The sequence below is a fragment of the Oreochromis niloticus genome, linkage group LG8, assembly GCF_001858045.2.
Source record: "Oreochromis niloticus isolate F11D_XX linkage group LG8, O_niloticus_UMD_NMBU, whole genome shotgun sequence".
NCBI lineage: Eukaryota > Metazoa > Chordata > Actinopteri > Cichliformes > Cichlidae > Oreochromis > Oreochromis niloticus.
Window position 1 is genome coordinate 23863457 of NC_031973.2, and position 24249 is coordinate 23887705.

Below are 24249 nucleotides of genomic sequence, written 5' to 3' on the forward strand. Positions count from 1 at the left end.
GTGACCGAAAAAACACAAACGCATGCTATGCAAGAGAGCCAGAGATTAATAATAATGTAGTTATGGGTAGTGTCATAACGGCTATACAGACTATGCCTCAAACTTCCTAAGTGAAGCGAGTGACTACATGTCTGTAACGCTGTGTCTCAATGCAGTGTTGTTCTGTTGCACGGCAGAAAAGCACCCACCTCGTGAGCATTTCAGAGGAGGATTTACTCTGCTCTGGCTCTTCTAATAAGAGTTTGAAGCGCTTGCTGTACACCGCTCCTGCATCTGACTTTCGGCCACGGTGGGCCTGACTTGACTTTAGTGAAAAACGGATACAGAGCATATTTTTAGCAATGCAGAGAGACACTTTGTGACTCTGCTTTCCCCCAGTGGGTTTGTTTGCAAAGTTTCATACTGTTTTGCTATGAATTGCTGTAACAGCCTTATACCAAAGGGTGCAAATATAATCGACACTTTAACATGTCAAGCAAGTTAAGGTCTCTTTGGCTTGTACACAGCAGACGCAAACGAGCTATACCAACACGTTACATACCAACGATTTGTGACAATTCGTCTGTATGTTACGCGTTCTGAGGCATGAGAGCGGGTTGGAATGAACCTATGGTTATGGTTAAGATTAGGGCTGCAATAGAAAGCCACGAAGCGAATAAAAAGGGAAGTGCATTCGCTTCAAATTAAGAATCTGGAGTGTTTCATAAGGATGCGGAAGGGTAGCTTTCCCATTACTATGACGCGCCTCGAGCCGTGACGAATCGACGGTATGTTACGCGTTGGTAATGAGAACGCTCCGATTTAATTTAGAAACATTAAAATAATGAGAGCTGGAAAAAGTATTTGTAATTTCATTGATTTGTTTTTTACTTGTCAGTTATATAATTTGCTTTCTTTCTCGAAAAGAAAATATTTTTTTTGTTTTCTATTAACATTTTTTAGACAATTTTATTGCTTTCTTGATACCATTGCAACACCTTGATTCATCGCTTTTTCAGCCATTCTGTCACTTCCTTGTTGCATGACCTAATTTGGACAGCTTTAACGGTTTTCACAGATGAGCTAACGTTTAACTTACAGTTGACTCAATGAATGCACAGTAGGGTACTGAGGTTGCAAAGCTGGGCCAAATCATGACGACTCCATCACCGTGCTTGCTTGACAGGTGGCAGGTGGTGTTTGGGCTGATGTGGCCAAACATCTCCACTCTGGTCTCGTCTGGAAAAAAAGAGAATAATCAAGAAATTTCCTTTGTTCTGACGTAACTTTGTAATTCTAGTGTGTGCTTATATGTTCGTTATCAAGAAAAGAACAAACCGTTTTAGTCTTTTCCTAGTTGTCACCATGAATCTTTCACAGTAGTTTTCAAACCCTTCAATCAGCAATATAACATTAAAATCTAGCAAAACAAACACTAAAATAAACACATAAATATAATCTTACATAATTAATGACAAAAACACACAAGGATTTTACAGATATAGATTCTTCTTTATTTGAGTGTCTTTCCATCACTGTGTCCAGTTCTTGCAGCAGTTACATGTGTTTTTGTGGAATGACTGACTGGCTCAAGATATTTAATATTATTATTACCTTTCTTTTTTTTCTGATTATGACCCCGTGGCTGGATCCAGCAATATAGAAGAACAAATCAACTTTGAGGTTTCACCATTTTGTTTCTACATACAAACTGTACATATATACTTTTACACACGTCATCAACATGTGGAACGAAAAAAAAAAAAAAAAAATCCTATCAAACTGTGATACCCAGCTCAGACAGCATGCTAAATGCAAGTACTGATTCAGTACATGAACATACGCTACATACGCACGCGCACGACACACGTGCATACAAACAGGACACATACGCGCTCTTTTTTTGTCTCTTTACACTCAATAACACATTTTATATAAACGCACCTAAGCTGAGGTTTTTTTTAAGGGATTTCTTTTGCTTCTTTTTTTTAAATCCTCCTCTTTCTCGAGCATATTCACGTGCACACATTCACACACATATAAACACACTGAATTAGAGCAACATGCAGCCGACAGTTAACACTGCAGGACTGAGCCTGTGTTCCACTATACAGACTCCCTTCTCTCCTTTTTTGTTTACTTTCTTTCTTTTTTTTGCCATTTACCTGAAACAGCATCATTACAATGTTTCATTAATGTGGAGAACATGACTGAAATTTAAAAAAAAGAAAAAAAAAAGAAAAAGAAAAAAAAAAAAAAGCAGCCTATAGCAGCAGTGTCATGAAAGTCATGTATACAAAAAAATTATGTATATGAAACTGACAGCACAATGTAACGCAGACGAACAATGTGAGAGTCCAGGGAGAACGCAAAACCGTAAACAAATGTTTTTAAATTGCAGTATGTATAAAAATATATTTACTGTGTTGTCTATTTCCCCCTTTTTGACGAGGAGACAGGCAGAAAATAACAGATCCTTCATGTCCTTCGCAGGAAAATGTTTTCTGAGCGATACCTACAAGCTCACAAGTAAGAAAAATGGAATAAACTTCAGACAGATCACTATGATTAACGTGTTTTTTCCCTTCACCAGTAGTTGTACAAAAAAAGTTGCAAAAAAAAAACCAAAGCATACGAAGACAACTTCCACCCTTGAAATATTTGGTCTTTTGGAGGAGCGTAGCTGTGTTAGACAAGTGTGCTTGTGTCCAGAAGGTTGCCTTTGCAGGGTAAGTGAAGAGAGGGGAAAAAAAGGAGAAAAAATATCACAACAGAGCCTTGTAGCTCTGTTTAAAGCTGTTGCTCTGCTTCTTCCTACATATGCAGCTGTGCAAGAAGCATGTAGCAAGACATTGGTGAAGGACAGCATCTGTGATCAAGTGAAGCTTCTCTTGCATTTGTGTCTGATAAGAGAACAAAAATCTAGGAGGACTCTGCACTCCTTTTCTTTTCTTCTTCTTTTTTTTTAGCAGACTTGTACATGGACTTGCTGCTTTCTTCTTCATCCCCTGAATTCAAGTACATAAAGTTCCTTTAGGGCCCATCCAATCAGATTTGTTGGATTTCTCCTGCACAGCAAACAGTGTCCTCCTTGCATGTCACACAGAGTAACTAGACTGGCGTGTAGTAAGGGTGGGACTTGCCAATGACAGTGTGTTTCTTTAACTTTCTCCTCACTCTGTTACAAACAAATCCTTGCGTCGTCCCTCAGCTCATCCTGCAGGCCGTGCTGATGCAGGGACTTATTCGTACTCCAGGAACTGTTTGTGGTAAAACAGAAGGTACCTGAGGAGATGAAAGCACCACAAAGTCAGTCGGCAGCAGAAACACCAAAGCAAAAATGTGTCTCAAGCTCTTTGACGTTCTCACCCTTCACTATCCAGGACATCCTTGATGCTAGCCTTGGTGATGATTGCATCGTCACATTTGAACCACTGGTCCTTGTGCTGTCGGATGAAAGTGGTGTAATGACCGCTCTCTAGTGTCCCCTGATGGTTCACCACTGCAAACAAGCTGTACCTGCAACAGGAAGAGAGTAGAACAAGCTGCAGTTTGGCTTTTACTCAATTCTTAAATGACTTCCTTCCTACACACCATTTTCTTCAGCTGCTTTGTGAACTTAGCTGGGACCACAACACTGACTGCACAAACAAATTCATCTCGCTCTCACGTGATTAAAAATGTGCTCTCAATATTCATCAAGCTTCCTTTTCCTGTTGTTCAAAAAATTCAGGTTTCCACTTATAACCGCTGAGAGAAAGCTGAAGCCTGCCTGTGGTGTTTTTTAGGACAGCAGCAGCATTAGCATGTCGTTCTGTAGCTCCTGATTACCTCATTACCAGTTTTCCTCGACTATCCTAATATTTTGATCATTCGCTGGAGGTAATGCTCTTCCTGTGTACTGGGACATAATACAATTATTGATTCAGTATGTTGTGCCTAGAAATCACGAAAGGTTATTGTTCCCAGTTCACCATGTTTTTGTACAAGGACTCTATTATTACACTGCAACATTGTAAATGGCTTTTCTAAACAGAACTTCACAGGAAGCTAACAGATAATCAGCTTAGCTGTTATGACAGGCAGTTTTGCAAATTCATAATTCCTATCTTGTTGGGGTAATTTCCATGCAAACAAATGAGGTAGTGGATTCTACACCAGTGAAATGAATGTAGCTGTGAGACCAGTGGAAAGAAGAAGCGGTCAAACAGACAGGTTGTCATGATTAAACAGCACATTTTTATAAACATGTGCTTCATGAAGCCCTGCTGCACCTGTCAGGTGTGTTTCCAGGAGGCTCACTGTGTCAGGTGACAGAAGGATGAGAATACACGTTTGGTCATCTTGGATTATTGTGGAATCAATGCTGCAAACGTGTCGCTTTGCTTACTTGTTGTCGTTGTTGAAGGGATCCACGGTCTGCTGGTACTGCCCATTCATCCGGCTTTCTTTACTGAGACACACGGCAGAGACTCAGTAACAACATACCAACTGTTGTTCTTTCAAGCAGAATAGTTTCCTCAAATGTATTCCACAAATTAACATTCACTGCAAAGCGACTGTGACTGCTCAAAGAAATGAAAAGAACGCTTTTCGATCAGATTATAGCATCAAGCCAGTGAAATATCTGGTCAAGTAGCAGAGGACATTGTTATTCAGTGTCAGCTGCTTTGTTGTTAATAAAATTAATGACAGGTGCACTAGAGCCCCCAAAACAAAAACTGTTCTACAGGCGTCTGACATTTTTTCTGGCTTGTTTTTATTCCACTAGTTTTGGCTAGGATTAATGTCACTATTGGTAGCATGAGGCGATAAAGAGGTTGCACAGGTATTTAAACATCAACAACAACAATATTCCATTGTTGCCTTCTTCTGACCACTACTCATGCTACGGCCTTCATCTGGGTCAGAGTTTTCTCCAGGACCCAGGTCAGACTGACCACTTTTTCTTTTCAAATGTTTAGCTATTGCTATTGCACCCTGCCTCCTTCGTCTTCTATTTTACTGGCAGTTGGCAACCCATTTAATTAGAGTACGTAGTTGTGCTGCCCTCTAGTGGAAGAGAATGTAATTGTTCTGCTCGTTATGCCGGTCACTGAGAGTACTAATCAGGTGGAACCAGATAATCTTCCACGGCACACTTGATCATTTCTCACAGCACACAGAGTGGTTGGGAAACACTGCTGTAGAAGGTCCTTAACCCATTAGCAAGTCCGGTATCTGCTCCTTTTGTGGAAGGAGGAACAGGATGAGCACTCCCATCTGTAGTGTCTGGGGTGGGACATCCATGAAAGGACTCACAGATCTCTAGAGACTAGGCAAAGACACCCTGATATTAGGTATTAGGATGAAATCCTTGGATCCACTCTCTGACCCTACCCTGGTACAGTGGGTCCTGGGTTCCTCCTGATTTTTGGGGCTTCTTTGAATTCACCCCGTTGTAGGTTAATAATTTTCATTTCCATCAAATGATGTGGTATCCTTTAGTTCCCAGCACACACACCAGTACAGATATCGAGCATGATTTTTTTCCCCCCACAACGAGATCTGATGTGTTTTCAAAGTGTTCTTTTCATTTTTTTGAGTGGTATATATAGTACACATACACATATGCACAGTAAGGATGTAAACATATTTAGATATGAGCACATAGTAATGTACTCTGAAATAAAACACGGCCACCATATTTTTCCAGCTGATTGATGAGTTAGGAAAAGCGGGCGTCATCCAGACTCTGCTGCAATGATCAGTCTTTACGGTTGTGCTCATTAATGACAAAAAAATCAGTTTATGACCAAAAATCTATTTTTTAAAAAGACACTGGACGCACACAAGTCCATATAAACACAGTTGTTACTGTGATTGAGGCCTAGCACGCACACAGCAGCTTCTAGTTTTTATGCACCTTACTGGGTTTTCTTTGACAGCTTCCAGCCTTCTTTTAGATTGTGCTCACCTAGAGGCCATGAACGGGGTCATGTCCAGCTCCAGAGGAAAGGAGACATAAGTAGTGATCTTCCGCCGCAGTTTGGCCGAATGCTCAAACCTCTGCGAGCACACGCACATATCCACGAGTTAGAACAGGTAATAAATATCCCCTTCATTAGCTGTCAAATGTAACCTCTCTTACTTTGAGGTGAAAGCACGCCACGATGGGCAGCTTCTTCATCGTCAGTTGCTTGGTAGACTCCTGGTAACTATGGCACCCACTGCACTTGATCTTTGCGCTGCTCCCGAGGTGTTCTGGTCTGGTGAACCTGGACAACAGAGGGTGAGATTTGGTACCAGGGAGTAGTGCTGCTGCTTCCCCTGTCAGGAAGGGTAGGAAACAGTTCTAGAGTATGTGACGCTCATGATGATTCTGGGATGAGGCTAAAGGCGTGGGTCTCTGAGTTTGCAGTGCATGTAGGATTGTTCTGATTAAAATGCTGAAAGGATTCTTTTCATTTTACAACCACAAAACAGACAAAACCCCGCACCTGTTTATCTTTTAATGCTGATGACTACAGCTCAATCCTGACATTTCAGATCATGTCTCTCTGATCTATTCTTCATATATCAGTTACCTGCGCAGACAGTCCGTCAGTGTTGTGGCTCCAGTGGTGTGACTCTCTCCGTTAAGTGCTGATCCATCTCCTCCAGGGCTGAGGGGCCAGAATGGTGTGGAAGAGCCTGGCAGGTCCAGGCTGATGTCCCAAAATGGGTCTATAGTTGTTGAAACACCACTGGGAACCAAACAGATGCCAGGATGTCACGTGATACGGTCAATTCTAACTCCAAGTGTTACTCTTGAGGAGTCACAGCTCAAAATAATCATTATCATACCCAATGTACAATGATCCAGAAATAGTAAAACAGTACTATTTTACCTCCGGGTCATTGAGAACTGGATGAACCCAGAATCTCAGTTTCTTCCCCTTCTTTATTAGAAACATCAGCACAAGCTCATTATCACTTGATGTCAACTTCATTTTTTTCACAGTTTTTTTTAAGGATAATTTCTTTTTTTGCAAAAATATAGCCTGAAGACAGGAGGTGCAAACAGCAGGTGGGTGGAGCCACTGTTACTGACAACCATATTAAGGATACCCGTTCTTATTGACGTCACAGAGAAAAGGGTTATGAATTTTAAAAAAGGCTTTAACTCGCATGAACACTATTTATGTGTAAATATGCTGTTTAAAAAAAAACAGTTGACTGGAAAATGTACATCACTGTGTTGAAAGGAGGTGAATTTAAGGTAAAAATAAAGCAAAATAAAGCAACATTCAAACAAATGAAAGCCAAATAATTCCACTGGTGGTCAATTTATCAGCATTACTGCATTAAACATGTACAGCTCAGCTTCAGTTTTTGTAGCTGAACATTAATTGGAAACACTGTGTGTTCATTCTTAAGGACATACAGCAAATCCTACTGGTTCATGGTATATTTGTGACTGTGTTCGTATCTTCAGTCATTTGGAACAGCTGGATTATAACCCAGCAGTTTGTTGCTCAGAGCTGCAATACCAACAGAAACACTGCTCAGTTAATATCCATTTTCCAAACTGCACCCCCCGTTATCTCTCTAACAGCTCCACTAAATCATCTATTGTTCTGCCTACTTTCTCTGTAATGCATAGTGTTCTTGTTAAGCCAAGGGGCCATAGCACAATTACAAGACGTATCACTGCAGCGCCGGCTTTCTGTCAAATTTAGCTCCATCTCTTTGCTCTAATAATTCCACTTCCTGGTGCCATAAATCTCCACAAAGCTGCCTGTGTCATCAGAACAAGGGCTCTTTCAAAGCCATGTCACTGGTTCTGACATGAGCTTTAATCAAATTTGATGGCTGTTTAAGATGACTGCTACACCCAGGACCTCCACTGCACACTACCCTAATCCAGCAGCCTTCCTCAGTAGCACCATGAAGATGAAAGCTCTGAATAGTGTCGCTGACTGGCAACAGTCCGGTTATGGTTGGTCAAAACAGAAATTTCTGACTTTCTCCAGAGCTGCCACAAAAAGAAAAAGAGGATCTACAGCATATTTTAGTTAGTTAAATTTTATAGGGATGGATTTCAAATGGCAAAAGGCTTCCACTTTAGTGGCTGCGGGATCTCATCTCTGATCTTTTCAGATGTGGTCCTGTTGGCTTGGTCAGGTGATGGCCTCCAGCTCACACTGGAGTGGGAAGCAGTGGGAATGAGAATCAGCACCTTCACGTCTGAGGCCATAGTCCTAAGCTGGAAACGGATCTCGTGGCTACTCCAGGTCCGGGTCAGGGATAAGTTGCTGCCCCATGCGGAGGCGATTAGGTATCTCAAGGTTCTGGGCATACACTACAGGGGACACAGGGCAGACCCAGGAGTGATTACAACTACACCGGCCCACCTGGAAAAACCCAGGTGTTCTCCTGGATGAGCTACAGGGAGGTTAGGCATTCTCTGCTTAGGCAGCTGCCTCTGTGACCCGGCCCCAGATGAGTGGAAGAAAACGGATGGATGGAATCAAAATTGTGGATCACTGTATTTACTGCTGATTTTTTTTCCACTGAAGAAGCACCAGCTGTTTTCCTCAGCTAAGCATGACTTGACAATAAGCTTAAAAATTCTTCTGACAGTAACCACAAAACTGCTACACTTAGTGCAGTGACCCAGAAATGCAGCTGCCTGGGTTCAAGTCTGACCCGTGGCCTCTGTCGCGTATCCCCTGCTCTCTCCTGTCTACTCGTCACTTCAGCCACGCCAAATAAAGGCAAAAATCCCCCAGTGTGTGAAAATATTTCTTATATGGAAATAGGAGCTAATCACATAACAGATCAGTTTAAAAAATAAATAAAAAAGGCGGGCTGGTCCACTCAGAGCTTCAACTGCCTCCACGAACCACCAGGTGGAGCTAGAGATCAACTTTACATGCCATGAAAGGCCGTTCCTGTTGCTGCAGTGTAGCAGTTCACCAAGTGTGTGATTGATGGTGCAATATGTGAATGATAGAGGAGAACGGAGGCATTAGGGAGGGAGGGGGAGGAGGGTCACCTCGAGGCAGGCCATTAGACATTCTGATGCAGACAAGTGAGGCCTGTTTTGTGTCCTCATGATGGAACTGTACACTTTAATCTCTTTATACAGACTCTAGTGAGGCATCAGTGGGGTTTTAAGTTGTTTTTTCCCTGCACACACACTCACATTCTCTCACACACACACACACACACACACACACACACACACACTTACTGGCAGGCTTGACAGGTGACGTCAGACTGCAGGCCCCCTGTGAAGATTTGGTCAATGATGCAGTTACAGTGGTTCGGGTTGTTTGCTTTCTTCCCGTTGTCATCTGTAGGGACACAAAGCAAACACACACACATACAACAAAAACATTAAAGCACAGTGTCACTAAAAGCCTTACTGTGTAACTTCACAAATCCCCACTGTGCTTATAAACTGACAAGAGATCCAAAAGAATCAATACTGCCTCTCATGTGTTTTCAGCCTCTTAACTCTCCGTGTCAAACATGTCTGACTGAAAGTCGCATGTCTCAGCTTTGATGGTCATTTCAGCTTGTTTACGATACAACGTCTCTGTGTGTCTGACCTTTGCAGTGTCTGTGCAGGACATCCAATGCTGCAATGAGGAACTCGTGGGCGTCCTGCTGCTCATAGCCGGCCAGGTGACGGGCGTGGGTCCACACGAGGTGGAGGAGGCGGAATGGGATGTGAGGTGAGCGGTGGCCTGAGTAGAACTGTGGTGAGGGGGTGGGAGGAGTTTGTGTTTTCAAATGACACTTTCTGAATCATCTCCTTGTCCTCTTTAAACTCCTAAAATAAAATCAAAGACGCGGTACCTCCTGGAACAGTTGCGACATCTCGCACACCAAGCAGGAGTTGCTCTGCATCTCGCATTTGTGCCGGTCCGAGAGGAAGAAGTCTCGCAGAAGTGGGGTGTGTGTCAGCGCCTGGACGATGCAGTTCATAAAGCACGTGTTGCCCAGATTTATCAGCCCGCGCAGACCTGCGGGTGGAAGAGGGACAGCAAAGGAAAACAGACATAAACGCAGTTCAAGGAAACAAAAGTGTGTGGACGGGATAAACAGAAAAAGAGGCTTCGTGGCTGCTGCATTGTGGCAGCTAGGCTGCAATGCTGTTATAGACACACACACACACACACACACACACACACACACACACACACACACACACACTCTCTGCAATGTCTCTAAGGCACCAGTGGACTGCATACAGGGAAACCCTTGCCTGATTAAAGCAGAACTAACCACATATATTAAAAAAAACAAAAGAGGTGGGAGAGAGAGAAAGGAGGAAGCAGGAGAAAAGGTGGAAGGAAAGACAGGAAGCAGAAAAGAAAGAAGGCTGTAGTGTTTTTCATGGATGAGCAGCCGGCCCTGTAATTCCCCTCGTCTTAGACAGAGCCAGGGATGTTGCTGGCGCTGGAGCACGTCCCTGCAGGCTGCTGCAAGGTGTTAAACGTATGCCAGCTCTCCTCACTCCCACATACTGAAGGTCCCACCACTGCCTCACTCCAATATTCATTATCACTGCAATAAATAACATCTCCTGTTCGGGCTTCTTCCCTCTCTGCATCACCCTGTGGTTGTGACTAGTAGCTTTTCATATTATTAAAGGAATGGGTAAAGCAGAAAGTTTGCTCTGCAATTAGCACATGGGGCCAGTTGCCATCACACAGGGTTTGCAGTAAGAAGCTGGCAGGTTAAAGAGCGGCTGATGTCCGATCAAAGTGTGTCAGACATTCTCACAGGCTCCGGGCTGCAGAGTACGCGTGAAAACATGATGGATGATGGTGTTGCTTCATCTTTATGCCTTTACATCTTTTTTCTCGCCTTAATTTTCAGACAGTCTGTGAAACTGAGTGGCTGCTCTGTCAATGTGTGTGTGTGAGAGAGAGAGAGACACTAACCAATTGTACAGTTGGAGGTGATCCTCCTTCTTTTGGGGTTGTGACGCAGCAGCTCCAGCTCCCTCTTCGTCGGCTCCCACGTTGAGTACTTTTCCCCGATACCTGGAACACATTTACACAGACACACAAACCCGTGGAGCCTGAACCATGAAATCATTTTTTGAAACTGGAGTGGTTACTGAAGCTTCTTACAAATGAGAAAAAAGACATTAAATATGCATTTGCGTATATCAGTTAAAATTTCTATCATTTTTGCTACTTTCTGCATTTTTGTGTTGTCTATTCGGGTTTTTCGGGGGAAAAAATAAATAAAAATCACACTGATGAATTCTCAAACATTCACAAAATACACTTGGCGTTAAAGGTTGACGACTTGAATCTTTCTGTTCAAGCTTAGAAGGCTGCCATAAACACATTTGACCACTGCTACATATGCATGAACCCACTGCAGCTGCTCTATAAAAATCCACATTTACAGAGGATTAGAAACAACGTTGCAATACAGCATTATCATTCATATGAATATTACCACATCCAAACTGAACTCTATAAAAACTTTAACTGCAAAATGCTAATTTATATATAATCAGGTTAATAAGCTAGATAATAAAGACCAGGAGTTTAAAGAATTTGCAGCGCAGTGTGGATTTTTAATATTGCATATGTGCTGTCATCTCAAAATGCAGTGATTGAGCACAGAAGTGTCGTTGCTTGGTAAACTCTGGTGTAGAAATGTCCCACTTAGGTCAAAGTCACTTGGCGCGTTGTTTAAAGTTGCTGTACCTTGCATCTTCCAGGCCTTCCTTTGTTCCTCTTTGGCGATCTGTTCCATCTCTTTGTCGTAAATGTAGTCTTGGCACATAAAGCAGTAAATTCCCCCGTACAGCAGGTCGATAGCTGGACAGACACACAAAGACAAGAAGAAGACGGCATTTTATTCAAATGCAGGGACACTCAGTTTATTAGACCCTCACGAGACTGTAAAGGGTTGCGTGTTGCTGCAAACTGTGTAAAAGGCTAACTGCTTCACCTCTCAGTTTTATTCTATTTATGTCACGCTGCGACGGCAGGCAGCAGGGTTTATCTGCTGACAGATCAGCCATGTGTTCACAGCAGCCAGAAATGATGAAGAGAGCAATGGGAAGTCAAAAGGTGAGGACGCTGCCTTTCTGGGTAATCTCCCACCATCGCAGACTCACTTAAATGCTCACTCATGGCCCAAAACAGTGCTTCCACTCCATCTTACCTCTCTCTCCGTCTCCTCACCTGCTCTGTACCCTGCGGCAACCTGTTTGCTGTTGCCATAACAACCTGCCTGACGGCCTCTCTCTTGGCTGTCATCTTCTGCAGGTATAGAGGAAAGAATGGAGGGAGGTGAGGAAAAGCAAAGGCAAATATGAAAGTGAGGAAAAAAATTTGACAGACTGAAGGGGGGGTGGGGTTGTAACGGTGCCGAGTGAAATTAAATGAAACCCTCGAACAATTCCGAATATCGAAAGGGTCATCGGGTAACCATGGGAACAAGAGGAGGGCAGAAAGAGAAGAGGACAGTGGTCAGAGAGCGGGAGGAGTCCGACATGAGGAGGCAAAGAGAACGGTGGACGTCCATAAAATGAGCTGATGAAAGAGATGCAAAGGCAAAAAAAAAAAAACAGGAGGAGGAACAGAAAGAAGGAGGGTGAGGAGGAGGGGCCGGGTTTAATGGAGGCTAATTCCACAGGGTGTATTAAAAACGACTTAATTACCTCCTCATCAGCCTGCTGAGAGCGTCTCTCTCTTTAAAAAAAAAAAAAACAACAAAAAACAAAAACCTTACCCTCCCCTTCTATTAGACGATTTCTTACAATTTTTTCAGAATTTAATTCAGCAGCTAACAGTTTATGTGGGCCTCTCACTCTCTCTCTCTCACACACACACACACACACACACACACACACACACACACACACACACACCGCAGGGGGTCTTCCTGAGCCGAGTGATAAAGCAAAGCAGGCTTGATAAAAACCAAAGCGCAGATTCTCCAACATCTGCCAAATCCAGCCTTTTGTCAGCGACACCCTCGGTGCTTCTGCTACAGCGGCGCTCTCCTGCACAACGCTGCAGTGTAACGCACTCCACTTGCAGCTCAAAACAGCCGTAATTCCATTATGTGGAGAATAAAAAATGAAAGCTACTGGGTGTCGAGCTGGCGTCTCCGCTTTCACACTAACAGGATGATGCCTTTTGGTGCAGATAATACGCCGTTTACAGTGTAATTAAATGTTGCCCCTTTTTTAAATGCTTTCGGTAATATCAAAGGCAATAAAAAGGTTGTACAAATGTCTGTGTGATCGACTCTAGCAACACAATAATCCCGAGTCTCAAAGCTTTGTGCTCCTCCATAGTTTTGTCATTTAGCACAGCCTATTTTTGCTGGAGTGAGACGATTAATTGATGTCAACTGTATAAGTGTCAGAGAGCAGCAGATGAAGCCGGATTTCCAGTCTAGAAAAACCATTATTTAACCAGTAAAACTAAACAAAAACCGCCAACCCTCCTTGTGCAACACAATTGTTCAACACTCATGACGACATGACTTACAATAAAATCTGCACACCTGCAATGACAGTTGCATTCCCCCAGCTTTAATAGTACACTGCTAACACCAGGTCCAGTGTTAGCATGCTCAGTGTGAATGTGTAAATAACTGATCATACATAATGCACTGTGTTTCAGTTTTTTGTGATGTTTTTAAATGGAGCATGTACTTGGAACTATGGAAGATCATAACTTCCATAGAGTAAAGAAATACTTCTGATCACTCAAACTTCTCATTTGCTCTAGAAACAACTTCATTAAGCCCAAATTCAAATAAATGACTCCTGAATAAGTTATATTACACCCCTGTATAACCCTGTAAACAGCATCGCAATGCTATGAACCCTGTGTGCAGGGTTATGGCGCACAAAAAAGGCTCAACATGACGTCTAGCCTTCATGCACTTGTTCTAACAGACGACGGACCCTCGTAGGAGTCTGCGAGTTTGAGAGTGTCAGAGAGCTGGTTAAGAATCAACGTAGAAATAGACTGAATCAGTAACATGTGATGTAAATGTTTCTGGGTTTAATAACTTCAGGTTTGTTATTTAACTGGGGAAGGCACGTTTTCCCCTTTCTTGTTATCATTTTTAGATAAATGTCACGGTCGGCGCTGACATGATATTCCTCAATCCACTGGGTTCAAATCAAGGCTCTGATCGTTAGTTACCCATTTCCATGGTGACTCTTGGTATCAGAGCTCCATCGACGATGGCGTTCTTTCATTACTCTGAGTGACTAAACTAACTCTGATGATCCTTTCTGGAACTCAGAGTTTGTTAAATCTGATTTCTGGAACAGCGCCCCAATCGCCACTTAACTCAAGCACCAATGGGAGTTTCAGAACATATCAAACTTTCACAGAAAGTCTCAGTCCTGCTGCAAGACTACAAAGTTCAGGGAGGAAGGATAGTGTACTCAGTGGTGTTTCTTTCTTTTATTTTTTACCCATTTAGATGTGAATAGCAGCGATTTCTGCACACAGCAGAATTCTTTAGCAGCTGTTTATACTATCCGAGTATATGAGTTCAGGTACTATCCAGCAGTTTTCTCAAAAATTTTTGAGCAATGTTTTGATTATCACAGGCCGTGTGTCCCAGTGGGAGTCGAAGCACTGGGCGAAAACAACCAACTGTTCACCAAACACCCACGTCTTTCTTCAGATCTGGAGCGGTCCAGATCGCGTCTGTTTCCTGTAAATATATAACTCACTGAACTGAAATACAACTTTCCCGTTTTCTTACTGTGTGTGCCCAGGCCAACTAAGCAGCCTCCGTGCGAGCTGTGGTGAGAAATACAGTCCGCTTGCTTTGGCTCCTCAAAATAAAAGCCTGCTCAGTCATTTTTAAAGGAGAAAAATATACAGATTATCACTGAAACCAGTGGCTCGCGATATTTTGTGTTACCTTCACTGACCTGCAATATTAATCCTGTCTACAACAAGGCTGAGAGAGATCTCATTGTTCTTGCTTATAAATACCCACACCGCTGAATGATTGCAGGGATTTTGAGAGAGGCTTTGGAGAGCAGGGAGGTGTACCCAATAAAATGGAAATGTGCTTAATTTTTAATCAGCCACCAAGACAGACCTCAGTGCCCATTCATTAGCAAGTTCACTACTGCATGCTTTCCCTCTAATAGGCTGCGTGAGGCCAAAATACACAGGTGACTTTCCAAAGCCCCTTGAGATGAAGCCTTTTAGGCAGTATTGCATTTATGTTGCACTCGCTTGCGTAACAGCTCACACCCCTGTGGCTCCAAATGCCTCACAAAAACCACAGATGCGTCACAGCTGAAATAAAAGCATTGATATAAGTAATATAAGAAAGCCAAAGCTGCTTATAAATATAGTCTCAAACACACAAATGCATGGTGTTTACAATGCAGTGGCACTAGCCTATACCTCCATTTGCTGCTGGCTGTATAATTAGCCCTGATGGCGTTGTGCTGGGGTGTGCATTTGTGTGGATATCGTCCGTGTTTGTTACAATGCAGAAGCTTTGTGTAGGACCGTGAGTTTGTGTGTGTCATACCTAGGTTATGCCTTTTGCTCTTGGCATGTTCGTGGATGTGTTTTTTGGCAAAGCAGGCGAAGAAGACGCAGTAGAGGCAGGAGTGGAGTCTGTTGAGGTGGGCGCCGCACATGTGGCAGATACATGACTTGGCCTGAAAGAGACGGGGGAGGGGTGGTGGGTGGGAGGAGGAACAGCAGGGAGAGAGGGAGACAAAAATAGAGAGAGAGATGAAACGATTGTATGAATCTTCTCAAACTTGTACTCTACACTTAAAAAAAACCCCAAAATCATAAAAATTTAAACAAACTTCAAGGATGAATCTTTGTAGAACCCATGACATAACCTACGTAAGTGGCCGATCTCATTTATGTGTGTTCTGGTGTGTTACATGTTAATCATGGGTCTCCACTCTTTGTGGTGGTCAGTTGTTTGCGGGTGTAAACATATCACTCCTTTGTGCCTTCCCTCACATCCATTCTGACAGTTTCTGCATATCCCTCCAGGAATTTGTTACATTTGTGACTCCTTATTTTGTTGCTATGATGATTATTCTTTGTCCTGAGACGATGATTGTTACTTTGTAAATGAACAATTGAAAAACTTGATGGAGCTGAACTGCCCAATCACGATACTTGTGGGCTGCGCCAACCCGTGTAGCTACATTTTTCGTGATGTGCATGCCAGGTTAGGGCGTAGGGTTCAGAGGGGTTTGCAGTTATGCCATAGGTTACAATGCAGACTTCCCGTAACTATGGCAATTTTTCCTTTTAGCACACCTTATGTTGAAAATTTCAGTGACAAAATAAAAACATGTTTTTATATATTTGTTTGTTACAGATGTGCTCAGATCGAAACCTGAAATCTCTTATTTACAAAAGCATTCACATTTTTTGCTTTACGCTGCACTATGAGACGGACCTTGAATTTCCTGGAGTCCACGCGTTGCTACTTGAACACATCAGAAAGAACACAGAAACATGAATATGGTTCAGCCTCTGCAGCTCACTGCTCTCTTTACTTCCACCTGAAGTCAGCTAAACCTAATACACTCTGCAAGAACGAGCTAGTATTAGATTGTGAATAACAGTGTAGCATTAGCATCTAAGGAACTTCTGTAGACAACAGATAGAAACAAACAAGCTTAAAACATACAACAAACAGAAAGAACTGCATAGATAGCAACACAAAACATTGCCAACACACAAAAAATAGCTATGATAATATGAACCATCTACTCCAACATGCATGATTGGTGTCTTGTTTGTACAAACCATCAGCTGGCCAACTTAACTTTGCAAATCAATGGATCTTGTATTTGTCACATGATGTCCTGTAGTGTTTATCAAGATTAATTAAAACAATAGGTTAGAATAGAAATCAAAAGAAATCTGTTGCAAAGAGGGTGCTACAAACCAACAGCCTGCTTGGGATGGTTTTGGCCACAAGCAGATTTGCATAGTATCCATGACAGAGGTCTAATTGCAAACTGCAAAATCCTGCTAACTAACCACAGAGAGAGTGAAACTTGAAAGAGGGTGATGCAATACCGAAACAGAGGCATCTTAATGGCTGACCTTTCTCCATTTTTACACTTCTGATAGTTTCATTATGACTCAGCAAACAGTTGGTGAGTGTTTGTAAACAAGTCAGCATTTTCCATGCAAGCTATGGACAACTTCGGGAATCTGCGAGTGACAAAAAGGCAATCACAAAGAAATTTTTGGTGCAGCACTGTACAATGCTTCGCAGCCAATTTACCTTGCAACAGCCAGCAACCACTCACATATTTTTCCCTAGTGCCTGGTGGTACTAGGGGGTCGTCAACTAGTCTTTCAGCTTCTGACTGGGGCCTACTACTGCCTGGTCATTGCAAACAGAAGAACTGGACACCAAGTAGTGTGAGCAGCATCACTGTAAGACTTTATGTAAGACAAAACAACGAAAAGTCTTTAAGAGCTCATTTAAATGCACCACGTCATCATGCCAAGGTCATTTACTGTACATGACGTCAAGCCTGGCATGTCTAAGCAGCTGCAGTGAACACATCATTTTACACTTCTGGATGTCAAAAGCTATTTTTCATCTACTGTGTGTTTTCTATTAAGTAAACGGAACATTTCTTTAATGCAGGTCTATGTAAGACTTAAGTGTATGAACACTGCTCAAAAACCTACCAGACAATATATCTACAAAGCATGATGCATTCTGCTTTTTAATGCTATATGGGTTAAAGTACAGAATCAGGATAAAATTCACCTAAGCCTAAAATGCACCTCTTAAATATGAATTGTGTTTCTTAGTCGTTATTTTCGGCAGTCATGGGAAGAAAAAAGAAGAGCGGCGTGACTGTGGATGGAGGGTAGATAGCAACAGTTCAAAAGCATGCAGATGACAAGCTGGCATGCCAATGAGCTAGCATGAATATAAGGAGGCGAGAAGAAATGAGCAATGCCTAAGAAGAGGAGTGCAGGGAAAATAAGAAAAGACAGGAGAGAAAGGAAAGCCGGTAGAGGATGATATATGGGAGAGCATCAGACACAAAGACAAGAGGAGAAAATGTAGAAGAAAATTAGCGCTGGAATCATGAGACAGGTTGATATCGGTGGCATTTTATGGAAACTCTACCTTAGAGATCTAGACTGGTAAGCTAATATACATAAAATGGAAAGGCAGAGTGACAGTACAGTTTGGTGCTCAATTTAGAAGATGTAAGGATCGTGACAAATGATGCTGTCTTTACCTGACGTGTATGACCAAGACGTCTAAAACCCTAAATTATCAATGTCAACAGAAGTAAAAACAATAAATAAATAAAACAATACAACCAATATGAAGAGAAGTTAAAACTGCATGTAGAATTTATTTTAAGGAAATGTTCACATTATAGGAAATAAACCTTTTCCTTCACAAAACTCAAAACTATTGTGTTCCTCCTCTATAATCAGGTTAGCTCAGCTTTGCATAAAGTTCAGAAGAAACAACTAGATTGGCTTTGCAAAAAGAAAAAAAAAGGAGTAAACTCTAACATCTCTAAAGGCAGAGATTCTCATAAATGTATGGCATCTGGCATCATATAGTTGAGAGTGCTGTAGGTAAGCTAGCTGCCCGATTTTAGTTTATTTTACCATCACTATCTCCTGTCACCTCTAACCAGATGGCTACCCCTCCCTGAGCCTGGTTCTGCTGGAGGTTTCATCCTGTTTAAAAGCCAGTTTTTCCTTCCCACTGTTGCCAAGCGCTTGCTGATATGGGGTCATCTGATTGTTGGGGGTTTTCCCTCCATTATTGTGGGGCCTTTACCTTACAATATAGGTAACTGTAATTAAGCACTGTATGAATAAAACGGGATTGAATCAAAAAAGTTGAACAATTTAAGAAAAATACAATATCTGTGAAACACACTCACAAGCCACTTTATTAGACACAACTAAAATGCTTGTTATCGTTACCCAATTAGCCACTTGCTTGATAGCAACTCAGTGCTCTGAACATTTCTACATGCCTAAAGACGTCTCTCTGAAGTTGCTGAACAAAGCTTCAGAATGGGGAAGAAAGTAAGAAGTAGTAAGTAGTAGCCTTGGAGTTTTGTGCCGTTTCTATCCACATCTATCCAGATCAATACACATAGTTGTGTAGACTGACGACAGTCCCAGTGTGCAACTAAATTTAAAATACTGGCAGCGTTTGTACAGAACTTTACATAATTTGAAGTTGACTTATTAGACATTGTAGACAGTGCATGAAATCTAAGTGTTTGAAATCTATTTAAACCACAGAGTACACACTGTAATTTAAATAGATTTCATAAATATAAATCGTCCTTTAGTTTAAGTCAATATATTTGCCATGTAAAACAAGCTTCTTGCCAGGTTTTCCTGAACTACTGTGATCACAAGGATGAGAGAGGTGTCACAGTTACCTCCCACCCATTTCAGTTTACACTGTACAGCTAAGCAGTAGCTTCATAGTTGTTACCATAGGGTTAGTGGTAACAACCTTGTCTTACTAAACAGATGAGGGTTCTGACAAATGTCACACATTTGCTTGATTCATGTTGTGTTTTTTGAGATTTATATTACCAAAAAAAAAAAAAAGCCTAAAACCCTCTAGATTAAAAACTTTTCATCTGGGCTTATTCCTCATTGAGTACCACCTCTGCTGTTCATGATTTAAAAACATGCTTCTCTTGTGAGTCTAAATGTGGGACACAGATAGAAAAAAAAGACATTCTTATTCCAGTCACACACACACACACACACACACACACAAACCCCTCCATGCAAAACTGCTCGGACAGCACATGAATTATGAAAATACCCATCAATATGCAACAATCTTTCGTCACTCATTCTTCTGGCTGTCATTGTTACAGTGTGCACGTCTGTTTTGCTATTCCCCCAAGGACGTTGTGTTCATGTAGGATTTGTGTCATCTTCTCTGCTCTACATCTCCACATCCCAAACTGTCAGTAAGAGCCTGAGCACATATACACTGCGCAGTAGTTATGGTTTAGAACACTGTGTACTGTGTATTAAGAGGCCTTGTGGTTCTTCTAACACCCGAAGAACAGCCAACCTCCAACTGTGTCATATTCCTCCAAATGCTGCGATGTCAGAGACGAGCTACCAGTAGGCGGGGAGAACCGGAGAGGGTAATGGGATGGAAAGTTGCTGGTTAGAAAAGTGTAAAGTGAGAAGATTATTACACTGTGCGCCAATGCAGCAACACCTGCCTCATTCATTTAGGGAAAAGTTGTCGTAGCCTGCCATCCCAAACAACAAACTGATATTTATTTATGAAGATTAATCTCCCAAAGTTGATTCTGTTCATCTGGACGTAGCGTTTTGAGGGAGAAACATTTCGTCACTCATCCAAGTGACTTCTTCAGTCTCAGCTGACTGCAGGTTTCCCCAAACCTTATAAACAGTACATTTGCATAATGACTGAAACCAGCCCACTGAAGGAACAATGGGCTGGGAGGTCAGTTCCTTAATCATAATTATGCAAATTCTCATGACCATTTATCAACAACCACTGACCAAAAACCACATATCAAAGACCACTGATCAATGGCCATGAGTACCATTCACAGAGAGTTGGGGAATGGCTGCAATCACAGCATTGTAAGATGGCGAAAGATGTACCCTTAGGCCCCCTCCTCGATTCAGAGATGGTCTTTCCCTTTTCACGTAAATGGCCTCCTTGACGCCGCGCTCAAACCAGTGTTCTTCCCTGTCCAGGATGTGTACATCCTCATCATTGAAAGAGTGTCCACTGGCCTGTAGGTGTAAATAGACTGCAGAGTCCTGGCCTGACGAGGTAGCTCTTCTGTGTTGTGCCATCCGCTTCGCCAGAGGTTGTTTGGTTTCCCAGCCCATTGTTCCTTCAGTGGGCTGGTTTCAGTCATTATGCAAATGTACTGTTTATAAGATTTAGGGAAACCTGCAGTCAGCTGAGACTGAAGAAGTCACTTGGATGAGTGACGAAACGTTTCTCCCATAAAACGCTACGTCCAGATGAACAGAATCAACTTTTGGAGTTTTACTTTCCTGGATGATTGAGAATGCATCAAGACGTATGAAGATTAATCAATTATTTCCTCCTTTGTCCCAGGCAAACTAAGAAATAACTGACCTGTTTTACAGTCATCACTCTATTTTGCAACATTTAGCCCGGTGGCATAAATATCAGCTGTGCCACTGAAAACACCCAGGTAAATCTGATTTGTTGATATGTCTGATACTAAGATTTGGTTGTTGTTGGAGTGTGTGACCTTGACACTAGTGGAAAGAGTAAATGTTCAACACAGAAAAAAAAAACAGAGGGCTAAAAAATGAAGCTGAACTTAAATTTAAAGCAACAGCTGCCACTGTCATAATGGCAAATACTTCATTGACCTTGTTTATTTTTGCCACCAGCTCTGGGTTTGATACTCAGCGGGCCTCTTTCACATTAAATCTACTTTGTGTTGCAGTGGCACAAGCTAGTAGAAGACAGCCTTAGGAGGACAGAAAATACTGCTAAATCTGCTAAGCTCTGACGTTTAGTAGTGACTCACCAATTTTAAAACATGGTCTTATTTCATGGCCCCTTGAGCAGCCTATACTGGCTGTTAAAAAGGACCATGTCCAGATCCTTATTGTCAATCCTGGGCTGTACTAGTGGGTCTGCATTTTTCACAGTTCAAATTAATCCTTTTTTTTTAATCTTACTGGGCCTAAGTGCAGCTGCTGAGTTCTTCCACTGTTTGAAATTATCAGTTTTAGGTGTCTATCCTCCCGCTCCCAAGCCAACTGTTATTTGACTGGCTGCACCTCATAAAGAGATGAGCTGAAGAGTAGGTGGGCGGAGCTTCTGTGCTCACAACCAGAGCCGTGTGCCTGACCATATTAGGAATATCTGCTCTTACTGACATCATACAGACAAGTGTAGGGGAAAAAAAACCTGCCTGAAGCCTTTGACACACAAGATTTACCAGAGGATATGCTGACGTCATTGTTTGAAATTTTGGCCATGTTTAATATACAGAAAATAAAATGTTAAATGTTTTATTACAATTTAAAAATATTACATTAGGATTGCGGTGAGAAAATGCGGTTTTACTCTGCAGTGGACTGATAAAATTCAATGTTGTCGCCATTCAGATGAGATAAAACACTTGTGTGATTGTCAGTGAAGTGAGTCAAAGAACTGAGCCTTTGAATTCTCAAGGTGAACCAATACTCAGCATTCAATCTACATCTGAAGGTCAGCGGACTGTCTGATGTACACAGTGCTGAGGCTGACGCCTGAGGTAATGGACGAAGCAGAGTGGCGAGTGGGTGATTAAGGAGTTGTCAGACCTGTATTTTCCACAGGTAACACTTTCAAGTGTTGCTGCTTGACTGTCAGAATGTATGCAATTTTTTGCCATTGTTGTTTTGAATGGCCCTGGAATCACAATACTTGTCCTTTCCCTTTGTTGCATCCCTGCAGCAACCCAGTGTAGGTGCCGAGTGAGCAGCAAGCCAAAATACCTGGATACACCAATGCTCGCTGAATAACAATAAGGTATGGATAAACTTGGCGGACGAAATATTGTTCAGGGTCAAATTAAAGACTGTCTTGGACCTGAAACTAGACTGGAAAATCTAATCTATGACTGTCAACAGACTTCTCCAGCTGGATAAAAAGAAAACAAGTGCATGACAGGCGGAAAAGAACCACCTGGTGTAACAGTTTCCCCATGTGGAGAGGTGTCCCACAGATTTAACGATAAGAAGGGATTTTGGCCCTCCAGGGGCACAGGAAGAGACCATACAGTACATATACCATCTGCATACGCACCATTTATTTCTGTATATATGTCTCCTGGACTTAAGCCAGTGCAGTATACATACAGATAATGCAAACAAAGCATGCTATATATCTACGTAATGGCATGATTATTAAAAAAATAAACAAAGAAGAATTAAAATAATATTTCCTCCTGCAGCGTAACTGAAGTCACATATTCTGTTGCTTTACCTGTTAAACCTTGTTCATCCTGTAATGCTGAACAAACACAGCCATGCTGCATATCTGTTATCATAGGTTTATGAGGACAAGAGATATGGAGTACTTGGCTGATTTCAGAGCCATCAGTGCCCCAATAAGCGAGGAAACACCACCGTGTAACACTGGCCTGCGGTCTGCTGGTGGGAGGAAGTGGAGCCACAGCAGGCGCAGCGCCAGTGCAAACACATGCACATCATCAGCTTGCTGATCCATCATGCGGACTCTAGCTTTGATCTAAGCTAACGTTCAGCGGCGAGGGGGTTAACTGGGTGACATGCTAGTAGTTTGCATCAGTTTGAGGACACTGCAGCTGTGGTGAGGTGCTCAGAGTGGCATTTAGGCGCGACACTGAGACTAAAACAAGTCTCTGAGCTTGGATAGTATTTGGCTGAGGGGGAAAGCGGTACTTTGGCATTCAGCGTCTGTTGTTGTGGAAGGGCGGGGAACTATCCACGCACACGACGGCAGCTCAGCACACAAACACACGCATACACTGTCGTACATTAAGGGTCCCTTCTAAACAGTCGTTACCTTGCGTTTTCTGGTCTCAGCTGAACCACTCCACACGAAACACTGATAAATGACCCTCAGGTTCTGCTTCCAGTTGTCCACTTTGAAGCCGTTGACATGGGGGCAGCCTGCGGGACTCATGGTAGTCACAGCATCCGGCTTCACTGCCCACTGAGCGACGAAACCTGTTCAAATCTCTCAAAGCAGACCCAGTCCAAGCAGGCTGACTGGCTAGCTCTGCCAGGGTTCGTTATCCACCGAGTGCTGCGTTCTGGCTAACTGGACATGTCCTGGTTGCAGTAGCTGAGACACGCGCAGTAGCAAGCATGAAGACGAATTTTACAATATGCCTCTTTTGGAGATATGTATCATTTATGTATTGAAATCCAACTATACCGCTTTACATGTAGTTCTTCACAGTCGCTCAGTTACATGTTAGCAAGCTGGCTAAAGTTGGTTAGCATTGGAATTTCAACAGTAGCTTACACGGCGAGTGTCGTTAAGACCCACCTCATTCATAGCGACGGACCAATCACGGCCGAGTGCTGCATATGATTGACATGTGCCAACTTTCGTTCAGCGGGTAAAGTCCTGCCTCTAAAAAGAAGGGCGCTTCGTCTTGATTGGTGGAATTCTCCAGCAAACCACATCCGCTCGCATATGTACGTTCATTGGCTGAAGCGAAAATTAGCTTCAGCTTATCAATCAAAA

General features: G+C 42.5%; 1 protein-coding gene across 2 annotated transcripts; it reads right to left on the bottom strand.

Moving 5' to 3' along the window:
* Window positions 1-1470: 1470 nt before the first annotated feature.
* Window positions 1471-24070, bottom strand: usp22 (ubiquitin specific peptidase 22). Of its 2 annotated transcripts, XM_013273150.3 has the most exons (14): window positions 23935-24070; window positions 23560-23841; window positions 15511-15643; window positions 11682-11795; window positions 10899-11000; window positions 9808-9974; window positions 9558-9705; window positions 9197-9299; window positions 6546-6704; window positions 6110-6236; window positions 5936-6027; window positions 4370-4432; window positions 3349-3498; window positions 3222-3264 (listed from the first exon to the last, which is right to left on the bottom strand). In XM_013273150.3, exons 2-14 carry the CDS (start codon window positions 23677-23679, stop codon window positions 3222-3224), a joined length of 1521 nt encoding a protein of 506 aa, XP_013128604.1. In that variant the 5' UTR covers window positions 23680-23841; window positions 23935-24070. The 2 variants fall into 2 exon arrangements, with proteins under 2 accessions (XP_003438729.1, XP_013128604.1); XM_003438681.5 differs by having other exon boundaries at window positions 1471-3264; window positions 23560-24042.
* Window positions 24071-24249: the final 179 nt, after the last annotated feature.